The sequence below is a fragment of the Pongo pygmaeus genome, chromosome Y (assembly GCF_028885625.2).
Source record: "Pongo pygmaeus isolate AG05252 chromosome Y, NHGRI_mPonPyg2-v2.0_pri, whole genome shotgun sequence".
Classification (NCBI taxonomy): domain Eukaryota; kingdom Metazoa; phylum Chordata; class Mammalia; order Primates; family Hominidae; genus Pongo; species Pongo pygmaeus.
Window position 1 is genome coordinate 3,471,886 of NC_072397.2, and position 16,605 is coordinate 3,488,490.

General features: G+C 45.8%; 1 protein-coding gene across 3 annotated transcripts in view; it reads right to left on the reverse strand.

Moving 5' to 3' along the window:
• Positions 1 to 304: 304 nt before the first annotated feature.
• LOC129025671 (glycogenin-2) overlaps positions 305 to 16,605 on the reverse strand; it is a 61,344-nt gene continuing 45,043 nt past the window's right edge. For all 3 annotated transcript variants that reach the window (XM_054473328.2, XM_054473329.1, XM_054473330.2), the window contains one exon: positions 305 to 4,738. In XM_054473328.2, the coding sequence (XP_054329303.1) occupies positions 4,523 to 4,738 (216 nt within the window). In that variant the 3' untranslated portion in view covers positions 305 to 4,522. The remainder of the gene's footprint in view (positions 4,739 to 16,605) is intronic.

A 16,605-nucleotide genomic window follows, 5' to 3' on the forward strand; every position in this document is an offset into this window, starting at 1 on the left:
GGAGTGGACGCACCCCGCCCGCCGCCAGGTGCCAGGGACCCTGGGATGTGGCCCACAGTAAGGCTTGGGGTGAGGGCCTTGGGAGGGGGTTGCAAGCACGAAGGGTCCCTGTAAAGGACGTGGTTGTCAGGCGCCCTGTAGTCCCCAGAATGTAGCTGGAGGCGCGTTCTGTGCCTAGGAAAGACACCAGACAGCAGAGCCCAGGGATGGGGGCGACTGAGGGGCTTCCTCTGTTATAACAAGGAGGTTACATTTGGTTTTAAGATATATAAGTTTGACAGAAGCTATGCGTTGTTTTACAAATTTAAGAAACTAATTTTAATATATAACGGTTGGAAAACTAAACAAGAGAAGGAGAAAAAGGGTTCTGCCAATCCAGCAATTAGGGTAGTTAGTTATAGATTACAGTTAAACATGCTTTGTACTAGGGGGTGTCATGAATCTAAGCATTCCTTTCTACTTTCAGAGCCATTGGTGTGGTAAGGATGACAGTATGAGGTCGTTTCTAAACACAAGTCTTTCTTTCTGGAACTTTTTACAAACACCAGGTCACCTGGCTGGAACGAGTGGCAGGTCCCCATCTGATCAGGAACTGGATTGGGATGAGCTCTCAATCCAAGTGGCTGGATGGTATCTCGCACCTTTTGGAGAGACTGTAGGTACTGTAATAAATTAGCTTGTGAGATTTCTGCTAAATGGGTATCTTTTAGCTTAGGCAAGATGGGTGGAAACCTCTTGTATATTATTTTAAAAGGTGAAGACCTAGCCTGGTAGGAAGTGCATCTTACTTTAAGAAGGACTGAAGAAGGAGCCTTACCTAATCTTCACCAGTCTTTAAGATTAAATTTGTAAGAGTATTTTTAGGGTGTGGTTTATGCATTCTACCTGTGCAGAGCTCTGAGGTCCTACTGACTGACTGAGGTATGGACGAGGTGAAGGCTGGTCTATTATCAGACCTTATGGCAGCAGGCAGCCTACATCAAAGGATGATTTCACTGAGTAAAAACCTAGCTACTGTAGTGGCAGTCTCGTTTTTGGTGGCAAATGCCTCAGGCCATCCGGAAAATGTGTCTGCTAGTACCAGAAGGTATTTGTACTTAGTCCAGGGTGGTTTTATTTCTGTAAAGTCAATTTCCTACCTTTTTCCTGGCAAGTTTCCCTGGAGGCAGTGGCCTGAGATGGGTTTAGGACCTTGCTTGGCATTTACCTGAGCACAAGCCGTATACCAGAGAGCTGCTTGGTTCACTGAGTTCTGAAGGCGAGCGATCTTGAAATGGCTCCTTAGGAGCTGGGCCAGTTTTACTCCTCTTAAATTGGTGGTAGAATGAAGATGACTGATTAAAGTTTCCTTGAGAGCTTGGGGTATGAAGATTCTGGAATCAGGAAGAATCCACCAACCTTCCTGATTTTTATTGGCCTGAAGATCTGAAGCTTGTTTCTTTTTTTTTCCTGGGGCTGCCAACTTAGCTTGCAGAAAGGACACAGCGGACAGCAGGGTTAAAGGCATGACAGGGAGCCATGCTGTCTTTCGAGTTACAGAATCTGCTCTTTGGTTATCACGGGCAATGGCCATGTCTTCCTTTTGATGTCCTTTGCAGTGAATTACAGCCACCTGCTGAAGAAGCCAAACAGCTTCAAGCAGGGCTAAAATTTCTTCTTTGTTTTTGACAATCTTTCCTGCTGAAGTAAGTAGCCCACATTCTTGATAGAAGGCTCCATGTACATGTACAGTAGTAGCAAAAGCATACCTGCTGTCAGTGTAAATATTAATACGTTTGTCCTTACCCCATCAGACAGCCTGAGTGAGGGCAATCAATTCAGCCTTCTGTGCTGAAGTAACTGCTGGCAACGCCTGGGCCCACAGCAAATCTGTCTCCATAGTAAAGGCTGCACCAGCCTTTGTACTCACTGTTCGAAGAAGCTGCTACCATCTATAAACATGGTGGCATCTGCCTTCTTTAGGGGCACATCTTGGAGATCAGGTCGACCAGTTTCCATAGTTTCTAACAGTTCCTGGCAGTCATGGACAGGTATAGTGAAGTCTGGATCAGGGAGTAAAGTAGCTGGATTTAAACACCTTATGGAAGAGAAAGTCAAAAGAGGCTGATCTAACAGTAAACTCTGTTACTGCAGGATGTGAGCATTCGACATCCATTTGCCAGAAGCACTTCGTAGCAAAATCTGTATGGCATGAAGAGCCGTAAGGGTTAAGTTTTGGCCCAGAGTCAATTTATTAGCCTCCTGGACAAGGCTTGCTGTTGCCACTACGGATTGCAGACAAGTTGGCCATCCAGAAGCCACAGGGTCCAGTCTCTTAGACAAATAGGCTACTGGGCGTCTCCAGGGTCCTAAAGTCTGAGTGAGCACCCCCTGGCTTTCATGAATAAAAGGTGAAATGGTTTTGAGATATTAGGGAGGGCTAGAGTGGGGGCCCCAGTTAATGCCTTTTTCAGGTTTTTGAAAGCCTGTTCTTTGGTGTCAATCCATACTAGTGGGCCATTCCTTCCAGTAGTGGTGTACAGGGGCTTGGCAATCTCTGCAAACCTTAATATCCACAGGTTACAGTATCTTATGGCCCCCAGGAATTAACGTACCTGTCTCTTGGTGGGAGTGGGGATTTGTAGGATGGCTTCCTTACCAGCACTGATAAGTGCCCTTTTTCCTCTATTTACCTCATACCCTAGGTAGGAGACTCTGGGAAGACAAAGCTGGGCCTTTTTGGCTGAGAAGTGATACCTGAGTTCCTGAAGGAGGTAAAGTAGGTCCTTAGTATGTTGCAGGCAACTGTCAGTAGTTTCAGTACCTAATAAAAAGTCATCTATGTAATGAAGAGTATAATTAGGGTTCTGTCTTGAAATGGTATGGTAAAAGATCCTGTTGGAGGGCTTCCTTAAAAAGGGTGGGGGAATTTTTAAAACCTTGAGGTTAATTGGGTGGTGTCTCCTGAGCCAGGATCTGTCCATTCAAAAGCAAAGATAGGTTGGCTTTTGGGGGCCAGAGGAATAGCAAAGAAAGCATCTTTTAAGTCAAGGACAGTACACACTGTGTGTTCTGGTGGAAGCAGGCTGAGTAAAGTATAAGGGTTAGAGACAGTTGGGTGGACAGTGACTATCTGTCTGTTAACTTACCTTAAGTCCTGCAGAGACCATTAATCATTTGTTCTCAGTTTTTGGACCGGAAAAAATGGAGTATTCCAGGTGAACTGACATGCTGTGAGTATGCCAGTTTGTAACAGTTGCTGAATATGGGGGTTGATTTCATCCCTAGCCCACTGACTCACAGAATATTGCTTTACCTGGAGTGGCAAGGCAGTGGCCAGGAGTTCTACTACCACTGGTGGATGGTGCTTAGCCAGTCCTGGGGGGTTTGGCTCAGCCCAGACTCAAGGAAAGAGAGTCTGTAAGTCCAGTAGGAGAGGATTAGTTTTATTTTCTGGCGGTTTTGGAGGTGAAACTGACAGATATTCTTCTGACAGAGGGGTGGTTAACAGGAGCTGAGCAATAGGGGGTGTTGTGTCCCCTAACATGAGGTGAGCTTGTTGGGCCGAGAAGGAAATAGATGTCTGCAGCTTGCGAAACAGGTCTCGTCCTAGGAGGGGAAAAGGACACTCTGGGACCAAAAGGAATGAGTGGGTTACTCTTTTCTGTCCCAAACTCACCTCTCGTGAGTGGGTGACAGGATATTCCTGAATAATTGCAGTAGCCCCCTGCAATAGGAAAGTACAACCACTTTCCTATTAGAGACATTGCCTAGGGTTGTCTGCAGTACTGAGTGTTCTGCCCTGGTGTCAATTAGGAAGCGCACAGGCTGGCCCCCCACTATGGCGGTCACCGTGGGCTCCCGAGGGCCAAGTGTAAAGGAGCCCTGGCCCCGTCAATCATCAGATGCCTCCACAGCAGGGAGGGTGAGGACTTTTTTGTCTTCTGGTTTTTCCTCTGGTCTTAATGGGCATTCCTTTTTCTAGTTTCCTATCTGCTTGCAATAAGCACATTGGTTTTTCTTTGTGGGGAACCCTGCTCACTTTTCTGGCTTTTCTGGCATGGATCCAGGGTCCCCTGGCTAATGTTCTGTGATAGGGGCCTTTCCTTTCTGGCTTCCTGGATGGCCGCCACTAAGATTTTTGCTTGTCTTTCTGATGCTTTGTCAGCAGCCTTGTCAGCTGCCTCAGCTGCCTGTTTTTGCTTTGTAAACTCTTGATTGTCAAAAATTTTTGGGGCTATTTCTAAAAGTTGACTGATATCCCAGCAAATCCTTCCAGTTTTTGTAGCTTTCTTTTAATATTAGGGGCTGCCTGAGCCACAAATGCTAAATTAAGAGCACGACTATTTTCAGGAGACTCCGGGTCAAAAAGGGTGTAAGTCTGGTAGGCCTCCTGGAGGCATTCTAAAATGCTCACAGTGACTCATCAGGCCCCTGGGCAACTTCAGTCATCTTAGACAAGTTTATGGGTTTCCAAGAGGCTCACAAGGAGATACCGGTGAAAATCGTCTAAGGATCTCTTCCCCGCTGAGGAATCTGGGTCCTAATTAGGCTGGGTAGAAGGAAAAACTTCCTTAAGGAGCCCTCTATATTCCTCTTCTGGCCTATTGGCTGATGTGAGGAAATACTTTCTGGCTTCTCTTCGGATCTGTTCCTTCTCTTCAGAGGTGAAAAGGGTCAAAAGGAGCTGTTGACAGTCATCCCAGGTGGGCCGATGGGTCCAGAGCATGGATTCCATCAATGAGGTCAATACCTGGGGCTTTTCAGAAAAGGGAGGATTATAAGCTTTCCCATTATACAGCTCAGAAGTAGAAAAGGGGACATAAACTAAGAATGGAGCTGAGCACTCATCACCCAAAGGGACTTGTACCTCTCTCAGTGGGAGGAAGGGGGCTACCTCCTCCTGCCACAGCCGCAGTTGAGAGGCAATAAGTGGACAGCCCACAGGGGACGTACTCGAGGAGACAATGGAAGATTCTAAGGCAGCAGGAGGGTTATAAGGCGGTGGAACTCGGTGAAGAAGACTCTCTTCTTCGGAAGGAAGGAAGCAGAACAGGAGGAGCCGAGCCAGCTGAGGGTCGAGGCAAAAGTGAGATCTGGCTCAAAAGGACCTTAGAGGCAGAGTTATGAATAATGCATGAGCAGAGCCATGAAGGAGGGCTCCTGACCAAACTCAGCCACTGATCAATGTGTGGAAACTGATCTGGGTGACCGGTCCCAGCAACAACCCGCCACACAGCCTGAACAACTGCGAAGTTCAGTGACCCTTCTGGGGGCCACCCAGCTCCAAACTTTGGCCATTCTACTTTGCAGAGTGTCTGGACTTTGCCTTTTTTAAGGCAGACTCCATAATCCTCTGAGAAGCCTAGAGAAAACTTTTGTAACATACATTGGAGGGGGCTCCAATCTTTATGAGGCCGGGAAGAAGAGTTTCCTATTCTCGGGCAGTTTAACAAGGTTTGAGCAGAGATATTAAACCCAGCACGGACAGAGAAATTCATGACCTGGGGGGTCGTAGCATCAGAAGAACAGAAATAATATGGCTAAAAGAAGCAGGAAAACAGCTATTGCCAGTGCTTCCTGCCACATGAGTTCTGTCATTTGAAGCTTTGAGATTTAGGGAGAGGACAAAAGGGAGGTCTGAGGTTGGTGGGACCTACATGATTTTCATCTCCCTTTTGACTTATAGCCTAAATATCTTCGGTGTCTCCATGACTGAAAGGCAAATAGTTCAAACTCAGCCTTTTCTTTTAAGGGTTTGAGGAGGGAGAGCAGAGCTAAGTCTTGGAGGCGCTGGACTTGCTGTGACACAGGAAAACGAGATGTGCAGGGCAAGGGATGGGGATTAGGAGAAAAGGGGCCACTCAGATCCTTTCAGGCTGGGAGGGGCCATGCTGGGCAGTGCTGGTTTGCCAGAATGACTCTGCGGTCCCCCGCCCCGCCTCCAGGCCCCATCAGGCGCCGCAAGGCTAGCTCAGAAGTCTGGCCTGGGGCCAAGGCTACCACAGCAGGCTGGGTGCCTGCGTTCTGAGCCAGGTGCAGACACACTGGGCTTGGGGAAGTCAGGGGGCTTTGACGCCTGAAGGCATAGGAGCCGGGCAGCTGTGGGGGTCCCTGGGGGACGGGGTCCGGCACTGTCACCTCCTACTCTTCGCCTGTGGGTCAGGAGCCCCTGCTGGGGGGGAAAGGAGGCTGTTTCTTTTGTAAACTGGCAGAAGCATGCCTGGCCCCTGGGCCTGGCAACCTGAAGACACATACCTGAGACCTCCTGTGTTAGAAAATCTGCACTCAGGACTTTGAAGAAGTCCTAACCCAGTCGTCTTGGACAATATTGATGACCTGACATATGAAACTTAGACAAACACTAAACGGGACAATAAACACCAGACACAGCAATAGACACAAAACAGGCAATAGACACAAATCAGGCAATAGACCCTAGGATATATAAACAATTATGGCAGTCTTTATAGACAGACAAAGGGGAGGGGATCCCATGATGGGATCAGTCAGATGTCCGCCTGGCCGCTCCCCCTGAGAGGACTTAGGCTCCTCTTAGCATTTGCAGGCCGGTATAAACCCCTGGCTTGGATCCAGCTATGCCTGATGCTGCCTTAAGCCTTATGAGGTCACCACGAAACTGCAGGTAAGGGCCCACTCAACCTCCATAGCTTTCATCGTGGAGCTACAAACTGGAGATTCAAGGCAAGCCCTTGAATTCCACATTCATGCACACATTCACACAGAGTTTATAACAATTTTTCTTATTCCCGTTCTAAACAGGGGTCTCCAGGAGATCTGAACGAGAGAATGAGAAGAGACAAGAAAGGGGAGGGGGAGAGAGAAAAAGAGGGGAAGAGAGCGAGAGACTAGTCTTAATGGAGAGGCCGGCCTGCCAGAAACCAGGACTCTGTCCTCCAGCATCCTGGAATATGGACAGACTCAAAGAGAGACGCCCTCATCAGGGACAGTTCCCTCTCACCAAAGCAGAACCAAGGGCACCTAACAGAAAACCAAAGCTCTGTCCTCCGGCATCCTGGAATGTGGGCAAAGTCAAAGAGAGAGACACCCTCATCAGGGCCACTTCCCTCTCACCAAACCGGAGTCAGAGCTGACTTACATTCCTGGGACCAGAAACTGAGGACTCAGAAGTTGAATTCTGTGGGCACACACCAGTGGTTGATCCATTCTCCTCCAGAAGACGGGGTCTTATGGGGCCCTGGGACATCTTCAGGTGGCACCTCCCCTATAAGTGCACGGTCTGTCTGGGGGAGCCTGGAACGAGTCCAGCTCTCACCTGGTAGCGAATATCTCACTGGGGTCTCCAAATATTGTAACCAAGTGAGTTATAGAGAAATGCCACACTTTGAGACTAATTCAGGAGACATGTATTAGCTGGTGACTGAGAGATGGCTAATGCTCAAAATTCTCTCAGCCCCGAAGAAGGGGCTAGATTTTCTTTTATACTTTGGTTTAGAGAAGGGAGGGGGAATTGAGCTGAAACAATCTTACAGAAGTAAAACAGGCAAAAAAAAGTTGAAAAGACACATGGTTACAGGAAAACAAACAGTTCCAGGTTCAGGGGCTTTAAATTCATCACAAGGTGATAGGTGTGGGGGCTCCGGAAACAAATGCGGGGGCTTTAGGATGCTATCACCCGAGTGAATTCCTGGCAACTGTGGATGTTGCCTGACACAGTACCTTACCAGTTAATTGCACTCTTTGATGTGCTGAGGGTCAGCTTGCACAAGTTAAGTCCTTGAGGAAGGGGGTGGGTAAGGATACCTTAATGTCTTGCAAATGAAGGAGCCAAACAGAATCTGTCCGACTTTCTCAGCTAAGAGAGAGTCAATCAAGTTAATAGAAGTTAGGGTATCACACATCTGCATCTTGCTATTGGGTTACAGGAAATAGCAGTCTGACCCTCGTTTGGTCCAGGGACACTAGTGCAGGAATTCAGGCCAAGATAATAACCTCCCATAAAGATGAATGTCTTAATTTAGTTAAGAAGGTCTTAACTAAATTAAGTTAACTAGGAAGACCTTTGCCTTCCCAGCAAGCTACCTTGAAATGCCTACTTCCCTTGCCAAATTGTAGATAGTCATTTCTGTGTTTCACTTTTCTCTCCAGGGACTCTTTGCCGGTGCTACTGTTTTTATGTTTGCTTCTGAAGACATGTGAACCTAAAACTGCAAATGCCTTTAAACCAAATATCCCACTGATCATGGCGGATGATCTAGGCATTGGGGATCTCGGTTGCTATGGGAACAATACACTGTGGTACAGTTAGTTGTTGCTATTGGTGATGATGTTATGTGAGTTTGACTGAATGGTGAATTTAAAATCTGCCTGGAGAAATTAGGAAACTCCTTAGGACCTCAGAACTCAACAAAAAACTACCAACCGGTAAAAAGTCCCTTTTAAATGATGTGGAACTGCGGTGAGTGGGTGAGTGTATTACTACCACAAAATAGGTAGCTTAAAACAATGGAAATTTGTTCTCCCAGTTCTGGAGACCAGAAATCTTAAATCCAGGTGTGGGCAGGGCCGGGCTCCCTCTGGGGGCCCTATGGGAGGATCCTTCCTGACTTTCCCAGCTCCTGGGGGCTCCAGGTGTCCCTGAGCTTGTGGCCACATCACTCCAGTCTCTGCCTCCGTCTCCACGGGGCCTTCTCCTCTGTTTCTGTGTCCTAATCTCCTCATCCTATAAGGACACCGGCCATTGCAGCAAGGCCTGCCCACTGTAAAGATCTCATCTTCTGTTGATTACATTTGCAAACACCATCTGTTGTGGGCTGAATTCTGGCCTCCTCCAAATTTGTACGTTGAAGCCCTAATCACCAGTACTTCAGCGTGTGACCATATTCAGAGATGGGGTCTTTGAAGAGGTAATTAAGTTAAACTGAGGTCCTTAGGGTGAGCCCTAATCTGATATGGATTACTAAAAGAGGAGATTAAGACACCAACAGAGCTTCCTGAGAAGCTGTGGGGAAGGACGTTTCCTGAGTCTCCCAGCTCCTGGGGGCTCCAGGCATCTCTGGGTTTGTGGCCACATCACTCCAGTTTGTGCCTCCATCCCCACATGACCTTCTCCTCTGTGTCTGTGTCTCCTCCTCAGTCTCTCAGAAGGACACTGGTCATTGCATCTAGGGCCCTGTCTAAACCAGGATGATCTCATCTTGGGTTCTTCCTAGTTCAACCTAACTAATAACATCTCCAAAGACAGTTTTTCTAAGCAAGGTCTCACGCACAGGTTTGGGGGGTCAGCCCGTGGACAGATTTGTTCTCAGACCCCCATGCAGCCCATTGCAGTGGCATGTGCTGCAAACTCAGAGTAGTAGCCTCTACACCAACCTTACCAGCAGAGCGCTTGAGTGGTGCTCATGTGCTTTCTGCAACAGGAGAAAAGGTGAGAAAGCTCCTTATTCCATTTGGTGGGCTTTTCTCCTAGAAAGACTGCACCAGAATGCAGGCTGCATCTGCTTTTCCATAGCTGCCAACCTCAGGAGCAGTCCCCGCAGAGCAGGGCCTCCCTTCTTTGCAGTGGACATTGCAGCACCTGCAGCAGTCTGCCCGGTGTGAGCTGGGTGTGGTGGCTCCCACATGTCATCCCAGCACTTTGAGAGGCCAAGGAAGGTGGACCACTTGAGCCCAGGAGTTTGAGACCAGCCTGGACAATATGGCAAAACCCTGTCTCTATGAAACACACAAAAAATTAGCCAAGCATGGTGGTGCACGCCTGTAGTCCCAGCTACTCAGGAAGCTGAGACGAGGATGGCTCAAGCCCGGGAGGTGGAGGTTATGGTGAGCTGAGATTGCGCCACTGCATTCTAGCCTGGGCCACAGAGCAAGACTCTGTCTCTAAATTAATCAATCAATCAATCATCAATCAATCAATCCTCCCCCTGTCCAGTGATCCCCTTTCAAACACCCTGAGCAGGCCTGGTTGTAATTCACAGAACATGTGGTTCATCTGTTTACAGTGTACAGTTCAGGGACTTTTATTCTATTCACGGAGCTGTGCATCTGTCACCGCAAACCATGTCAAAGCATTTACATAGCCCCAAAGAAACTGCATCCCCTTAGCCATCACCTCCAGCTAGTGGTGAATCTGTGTCCCCTAAATGCCTACATTGAAGTCCTAACCCCCAGGACCTCAGACTGTGACTTTATTTGGAGACTGAGTCTTTAGAGAGGTGATTCAGGTAAAATGAGGTCACTAGGGTGGGCCCTGATCCAATAGGACTAGGGTCCTCATAAGAAGAGCAGATGAGGACACAGACACACACAGAGCAATGACCACCTGAAGACACAGGGAGAAGATGATGTCTACGAGCCCAGGAGAGCAGCCTCAGGAGGATACTTAAAATTTGCTATGAGAGTGGATCTTATGTGTTCTCATTACCAAGAACAGCAGCAGGAGGAGGAGGAGGAGGAGAAAGAGGAGGAAGAGGAAGAGCAGGAGGAGGAGGAGGAGAAAACAGCATTTATGTGAGGTGATGAAAATGTTAATTAGTTTGATACAATGATTGTTTCACAATGTATACATACAGCAAAGCATCAAATTGTACTCCTTAAATACATACCAATTTTTATGTCAGTGGTACCTCAATACAGCTAGAGAGAAATTTTTAAAAATTAACATTAAATAAAATATGGGCTGCTTCTTTCAGATCTCAGCTATGTATGTAAAATCCAAACATAAAATTAAGTTCTAAGAATTATGGTGTAACACAAAATTATAAGTTGTCAAAGACATCAGACAACCATGATAACAGGACTCCTTTTTTAGTAGATGCTCATGGCTGGCTGCTGAATGACACTCATAAACTTCTCAGCTATGATTCCTTTTAATCCCAACAGCCCTATGAGGCAGACAGATTGAGCCTTCCCTCTTACTGCTGCAAAGTTTAATCTGCAGACAGAGATACTGTCCAACATACGAGAGCTAGCAAGTTAGAGAGCAGGATTTGGGTATGCACCTCTGTGTCCGCCAAGCCTTGCCCTTGGGCTGTATGCAATGCACATGATTTTCCGGGGTCTGCAAAACAATAAAATGAGTCTTGGGAAAAAATGATGAATGCAATAATTGCATTATCATAAACCATATGAATCCCATAAAAATGAATAATTTCCTTCTTCAACCAGGGCTGGTAGAGGGATGTCCTGGATTTGAATACTGACACATCAAGGAAAAGGACCCGGAGAAATGACTCTTTGAGTCATGGGGCTTTCAGTGAGATGTCGCACAGACACTTACTGTGATGGATAAATAAAGCAGCCAGACAGGCAAAGAATAAGTGCTCAAAAAACGATTCCTGGAATTGGATTAGGGAAAATGTCAATCTGTTTCTGTCATCTAATTTCTCCCAACAATAAACACATAAATAAGTTCCATGGGGCCGATCATCAAGTACAATCCTTCCTTGGAAGGGATTTAACTTGGGGTTATATGTTTGATTACAAAGGATGAAATAATGATGCAAGTTTTCAGCTTGCCTTCTGCAGATGTGTTAATCTTATGAATTTAAACGAGGAAGAGAAGTTCAGTCAGCCCTTGCTAATGTTTCTAATCAAGACCCACAGGCTTACTTAACAAGTAATATTAACAACCAAAACATAAACCTACTTTTATGAATAAATATGGCCATTATTTTTACTACTAAAAAGTAGAAACTTCCCCCTGGCATATCATGCAGAGAGAAATTTTAAGATGAGAAGGCAGCAGTCTCAAAGTCCGCTCTTAAGAACATTTTTGGCAAGCTTGCAAATGCATGAATATAAAATGTGACTTTTACAAACTGCATTTCTTTTTATCCTTAAGTAATAACTATTCTACTGATTTATCCTCTAAAAGCCTGACTGAAGATGGGGTCACCTTGAAAGAAACTGGAGGCAGGCAAGATAAGAATTCTCAGCTCATTGGAGAGAGAGGCTGAGATATGCAGAGATGCTTAAAACAAAATGCTCTGTCTGGGAAGATGAAAGCTGAGAGAGGACATCGTAAAGGCAGACGAGGCAGGGAATAGATAGACAACAGACACAGAATGTTCCAGTACACAATTCAAGGAGATAACATTTACAGCAAAAAAGGAAGCACTCCTTTGCATTATGGGCTATAAATTTGTGAAAGTTATTACTGCTGCAGGTGGTAAATGCTAAAAATACAAATATATATGTATCAGCTCAGGAACTGAAATGAGTTTTCCACTTTCAGCAATTGGTGAAGCTGTTGTTTCACACTAAGTCTTCTGCCAAAAATACCTAAAAAGGCTCCACAAATAATGTATACAGTAAATTTTGTTTATTATTTTTTGAGATAAAGTCTCGCTCTGTTGCCCCGGCTGGAGTGCAGTGGTGCCATCTTAGCTCACTGCAACATCTCCCTCCTGGGTTCAAGCGATTCTCCTGCCTCAGCCTCCCGCGTAGCTGGGATAACAGGCACGTGCCACCACGCCTGGCTAGTTTTTGTATTTTTAGTAGAGATGCGGTCTCACCATGTTGGCCAGGCTAGTCTTGAACTCCTGACCTCAGGTGATCTGCCTGCCTTGGCCTCACAAAGTGCTGGCATTACAGGTGTGAGCCATCACACCTGGCCTAGAATTTTTTATTTGTTTGTTTTAAGTACATCAGAGAGCTACTAAGACAGCACAAAATTAAGAGTGAAGAGATCAGAGACAAACAGAAGAAGGTAAACGTTACATTTGGTACCTTACTTCCACTCATGGCAAATAAGAGGCTGGGAAGCTGAGAAACTGAGTAGAGTTGCCAGCAGTGCTAGGAGGCTGAGGGGCCCATAAATATTAATAATCAGGACCAAGGGACCCTGGTACACACCACAAGCTTTCTTTTGTGACCTTGCTGAGAGGAGAACCAGAAATAGACTGGTCATCACAAACACTGAAGCCTAATTTCCCTCCAGCTCAGCCCCAGATAGGGTCTAGGCAAACTACCTCAAGGTATGGACAAATCACATCAAATCACATGAATTTAAAAAAAAAAAAAATCCTCTTTGGGTTATGACTATATGATTCAGAGCTACAAATTGTCTTTGCAATTTTTTTTCATTTACCATGTCTGGCTGTCAATTAAAAAATTAACTATCATACAACAAGAAAAGACCAAATGAGTGAAAATCAAGAGCAAACAAAATTAAACAACAAAACCAAACCCACCTGAAACCCAGATATGTAATTTATCAGACATGGACTATAATTAAATGTGAGAAATACTTTAAATAAAATGGGGAAAAAATTTTTCAAGGTAGTATTGAAACTACATTGATGTTAATTTGATGTTAATTTAAACTAAAAATCTGATGTTAATTTGAACTAAAAACAGAATAACTGAAACTAGAATGTGGATTTAACAACAGATTGGACATGGCCAAAGAGATCAGTTAGCTAGAAAATAGGTCAGTAGACTAAAGTATGGGGAAAAAGATTAACAGAAAAGGCAGATAACTGTGTCATAGATACATATATATGGGACACAGTCAACGGTTCTACTAATGTTAGAGAGGCCAGGCATGGTGGCTCATGCCTATAATGCCAGCAGTTTGGGAGGCTGAGGAGGCAAGTTGATCGCCTGAGGTCAAGAGTTTGAGATCAGCCTGGCTAACATGCTGAAAACCCGACTCTACTATAAACACAAAAAATTAGCCAGGTGTAGTGGCAGGTGCCTGTAACTCCAGCTACTTGGGAGGCTGAGGCAGGAGAATTGTTTGAACCCAGGAGGTGGAGGCTGCAGTGAGCCAAGATCACACCAGTGCACTCTAGCCTGGACAACAGAGCGAGACTCTGTCTCAAAAAAATAAAAAGTTAAAAAAAAAAGTGGGACAAACTTCAACAAAAAGTGTATGATAAATAACATAAGATGGGCTACAAACAAGAGTAAAAGAACTTGACAGCTTAAAAAAATAACTGAAGGACATCTGTAATCTTTTAATTAACTACATTTCCCTACCCCAAATACTGGAAGACAAAACACTGGAGAAGATACTAATTGCAATTGTTTCCTTAATACATTAATGTAGTGGAAAAAATTAATATTCAGCTTTACTTTTAAAAATACAGATCTGGGGCAGGCACGGTGGTTCACGCCTGTAATTTCAAGACTTTGGGAGGACAAGATGAGCGGATCGAAAGAGCCTAGGAGTTCAAGACTAGCCTGGTCAACATGGCAAAACCCGTCCCAACACAAAAAAACAAAATATCAGCCAGGCATGGTGGCACCTCCTGTAGTCCCAGCTACCTGGGAGGAGGTGGGAGTATTACTTGAGCCCAGGAGGTCAAGGCTGCAGTGAGTTGAGATTGTGCCACTGCACTCCAACCTGGGCAACTGAGCGAGACCCTGTCTCAAAAGCAACAAAAACAATAAAACCAAAACACATCAACCTTGCCATCATTATATATACCACAGTAGCTACTGGACTAAAGAGCCCCCTTATATATACCAAAGTAATTACTGGACTAAAGAGCCCCAGATGCACACTCAGCTTTTATGATGTTATTGCGATTTATGAAAATAACCCTTTTCTTTTTTAATCTGTGTTTCAGCTCCCCTAAATAAAAAACCCAGACTAGGGGGTGGTTCCAAGATGACCGAATAGGAACATCTCCAGCCTACAGCTCCCAGTGTGAGCAAGGCAGAAGATGGGTGATTTCTGCATTTCCAACTGAGGTACTGGGTTCATCTCACTGGGGCTTCTCACACAGTGGGTGCAGGGCAGTGGGTGCAGCCCAGGGAGTGTGAGCTGAAGCAGGGAGAGGCATCGCCTCACCCAGGAAATGCAACGGGTTGGGGAATTCCCTTTCCTAGCCAAGGGAAGCCGTGACAGACGGCACCTGGAAAATCGGGTCACTCTCACCCTAATACTGCGCTTTCCCAATGGTCTTAGCAAAGGGCACATCAGGAGATTATATCCCACGCACGGCTCAGCGGGTCCTACACTCACAGAGCCTCACTCATTGCTAGCACAGCACTCTGAGATCAAACTGCAAGACAGCAGCAAGGCTGGGGGAGGGGCACCTGCCATTTCTGAGGCTTGAGTAGGTAAACAAAGCGGCCAGGAAGCTCGACCTGGGTGGAGCCCACCACAGCTCAAGGAGGCCTGCCTGCCTCTGTAGACTCCACCCCTGGAGGCAGGGCATGGCTGAACAAAAGGCAGCAGAAACTTCTGCAGACTTAAATGTCCCGGTCTGACAGCTTTGAAGACAGTAGTGGTTCTCCCAGCATGGAATTTGAGATCTAAGAATGGACAGACTGCCTCCTCAAGTGGATCCCTGACCCCCGAGTAGCATAACTGGGAGACACCTCCCAGTAGGGGCCGACTGACACCTCATACAGCCAGGTGCCCCTCTGACAGGAGGCTTCCAGAGGAAGGATCAGGCAGTAACATTTGCCCTTCTGCAGTATTTGCTGTTCTGCAGCCTCCGCTAGTGATACCCAGGCAAACGGTCTGGAGTGGACCTCCAGCAAACTCCAACAGACCTGCAGCTGAGGGTCCTGACAGAAGGAAAACTAACAAACTGAAAGGACATCCACACCAAAACCCTATCTGTACATCACCATCATCAAAGACCAAAGGTAGATAAAACCACAAAGATGGGGAGAAACTAGAGCAGAAAAGCTGAAAATTCCAAAAATCAGAGCTCCTCTTCTCCTTCAAAGGAACGCAGCTCCTCGCCAGTGACAGAACAAAGCTGGACGGAAAATGACTTTGATGACTTGAGAGAAGAAGGCTTCAGATGATTGGTAATAACAAACTTCTCTGAGCTAAAGGAGGATGTTCAAAGCCATCGTAAAGAAGCTAAAAACCTTGAAAAAAGATTAGATGAATGGCTAACTAAAATAAACAGTGTAGAGAAGACCTGGAATGACCTGATGGAGCTGAAAACCACGGCAAGAGAACTACGTGATGCATGCACAAGCTTCAGTAGCCGATTTGATCAAGTGGAAGAAAGGGTATCAGTGATTGAAGATCAAATGAATGAAATGAAGTGAGAAGAGAAGTTTAGAGAAAAAAGAGTAAAAAGAAATGAACAAAGCCTCCAAAAAATATGGGACTATGTGAAAAGACCAAATCTATGTCTGACTGCTGTACCTGAAACAGATGGGGAGAATGGAACCTAGCTGGAAAACACTCTGCAGGATATTATCCAGGAGAACTTCCCCAACCTAGCAAGGCAGGCCAACATTCAAATTCAAGAAATACAGAGAACGCCACAGAGATGCTCCTCCAGGAGAGCAACTCCAAGACACATGATTGTCAGATTCACCAAAGTTGAAATGAAGGAAAAAATGTTAAGGGCAGCCAGAGAGAAAGGTCGGGTCACCCACAAAGGGAACCCCATCAGACTAACAGCAGATGTCTTGGCAGAAACTCTACAAGCCAGAAGAGAGTGGGAGCAATATTCGATTTTCTTAAAGAAAAGAATTTTCAACCCAGAATTTCATATCCAGCCAAACTAAGCTTCATAAGTGAAGGAGAAATAAAATACTTTACAGACAAGCAAACGCTGAGAAATTTTGTCACCACCAGGCCTGACCTACAAGAGCTCCTGAAGGAAGCACTAAACATGGAAAGGAACAACCGGTACAAGCCACTGCAAAAACATTGCAAAT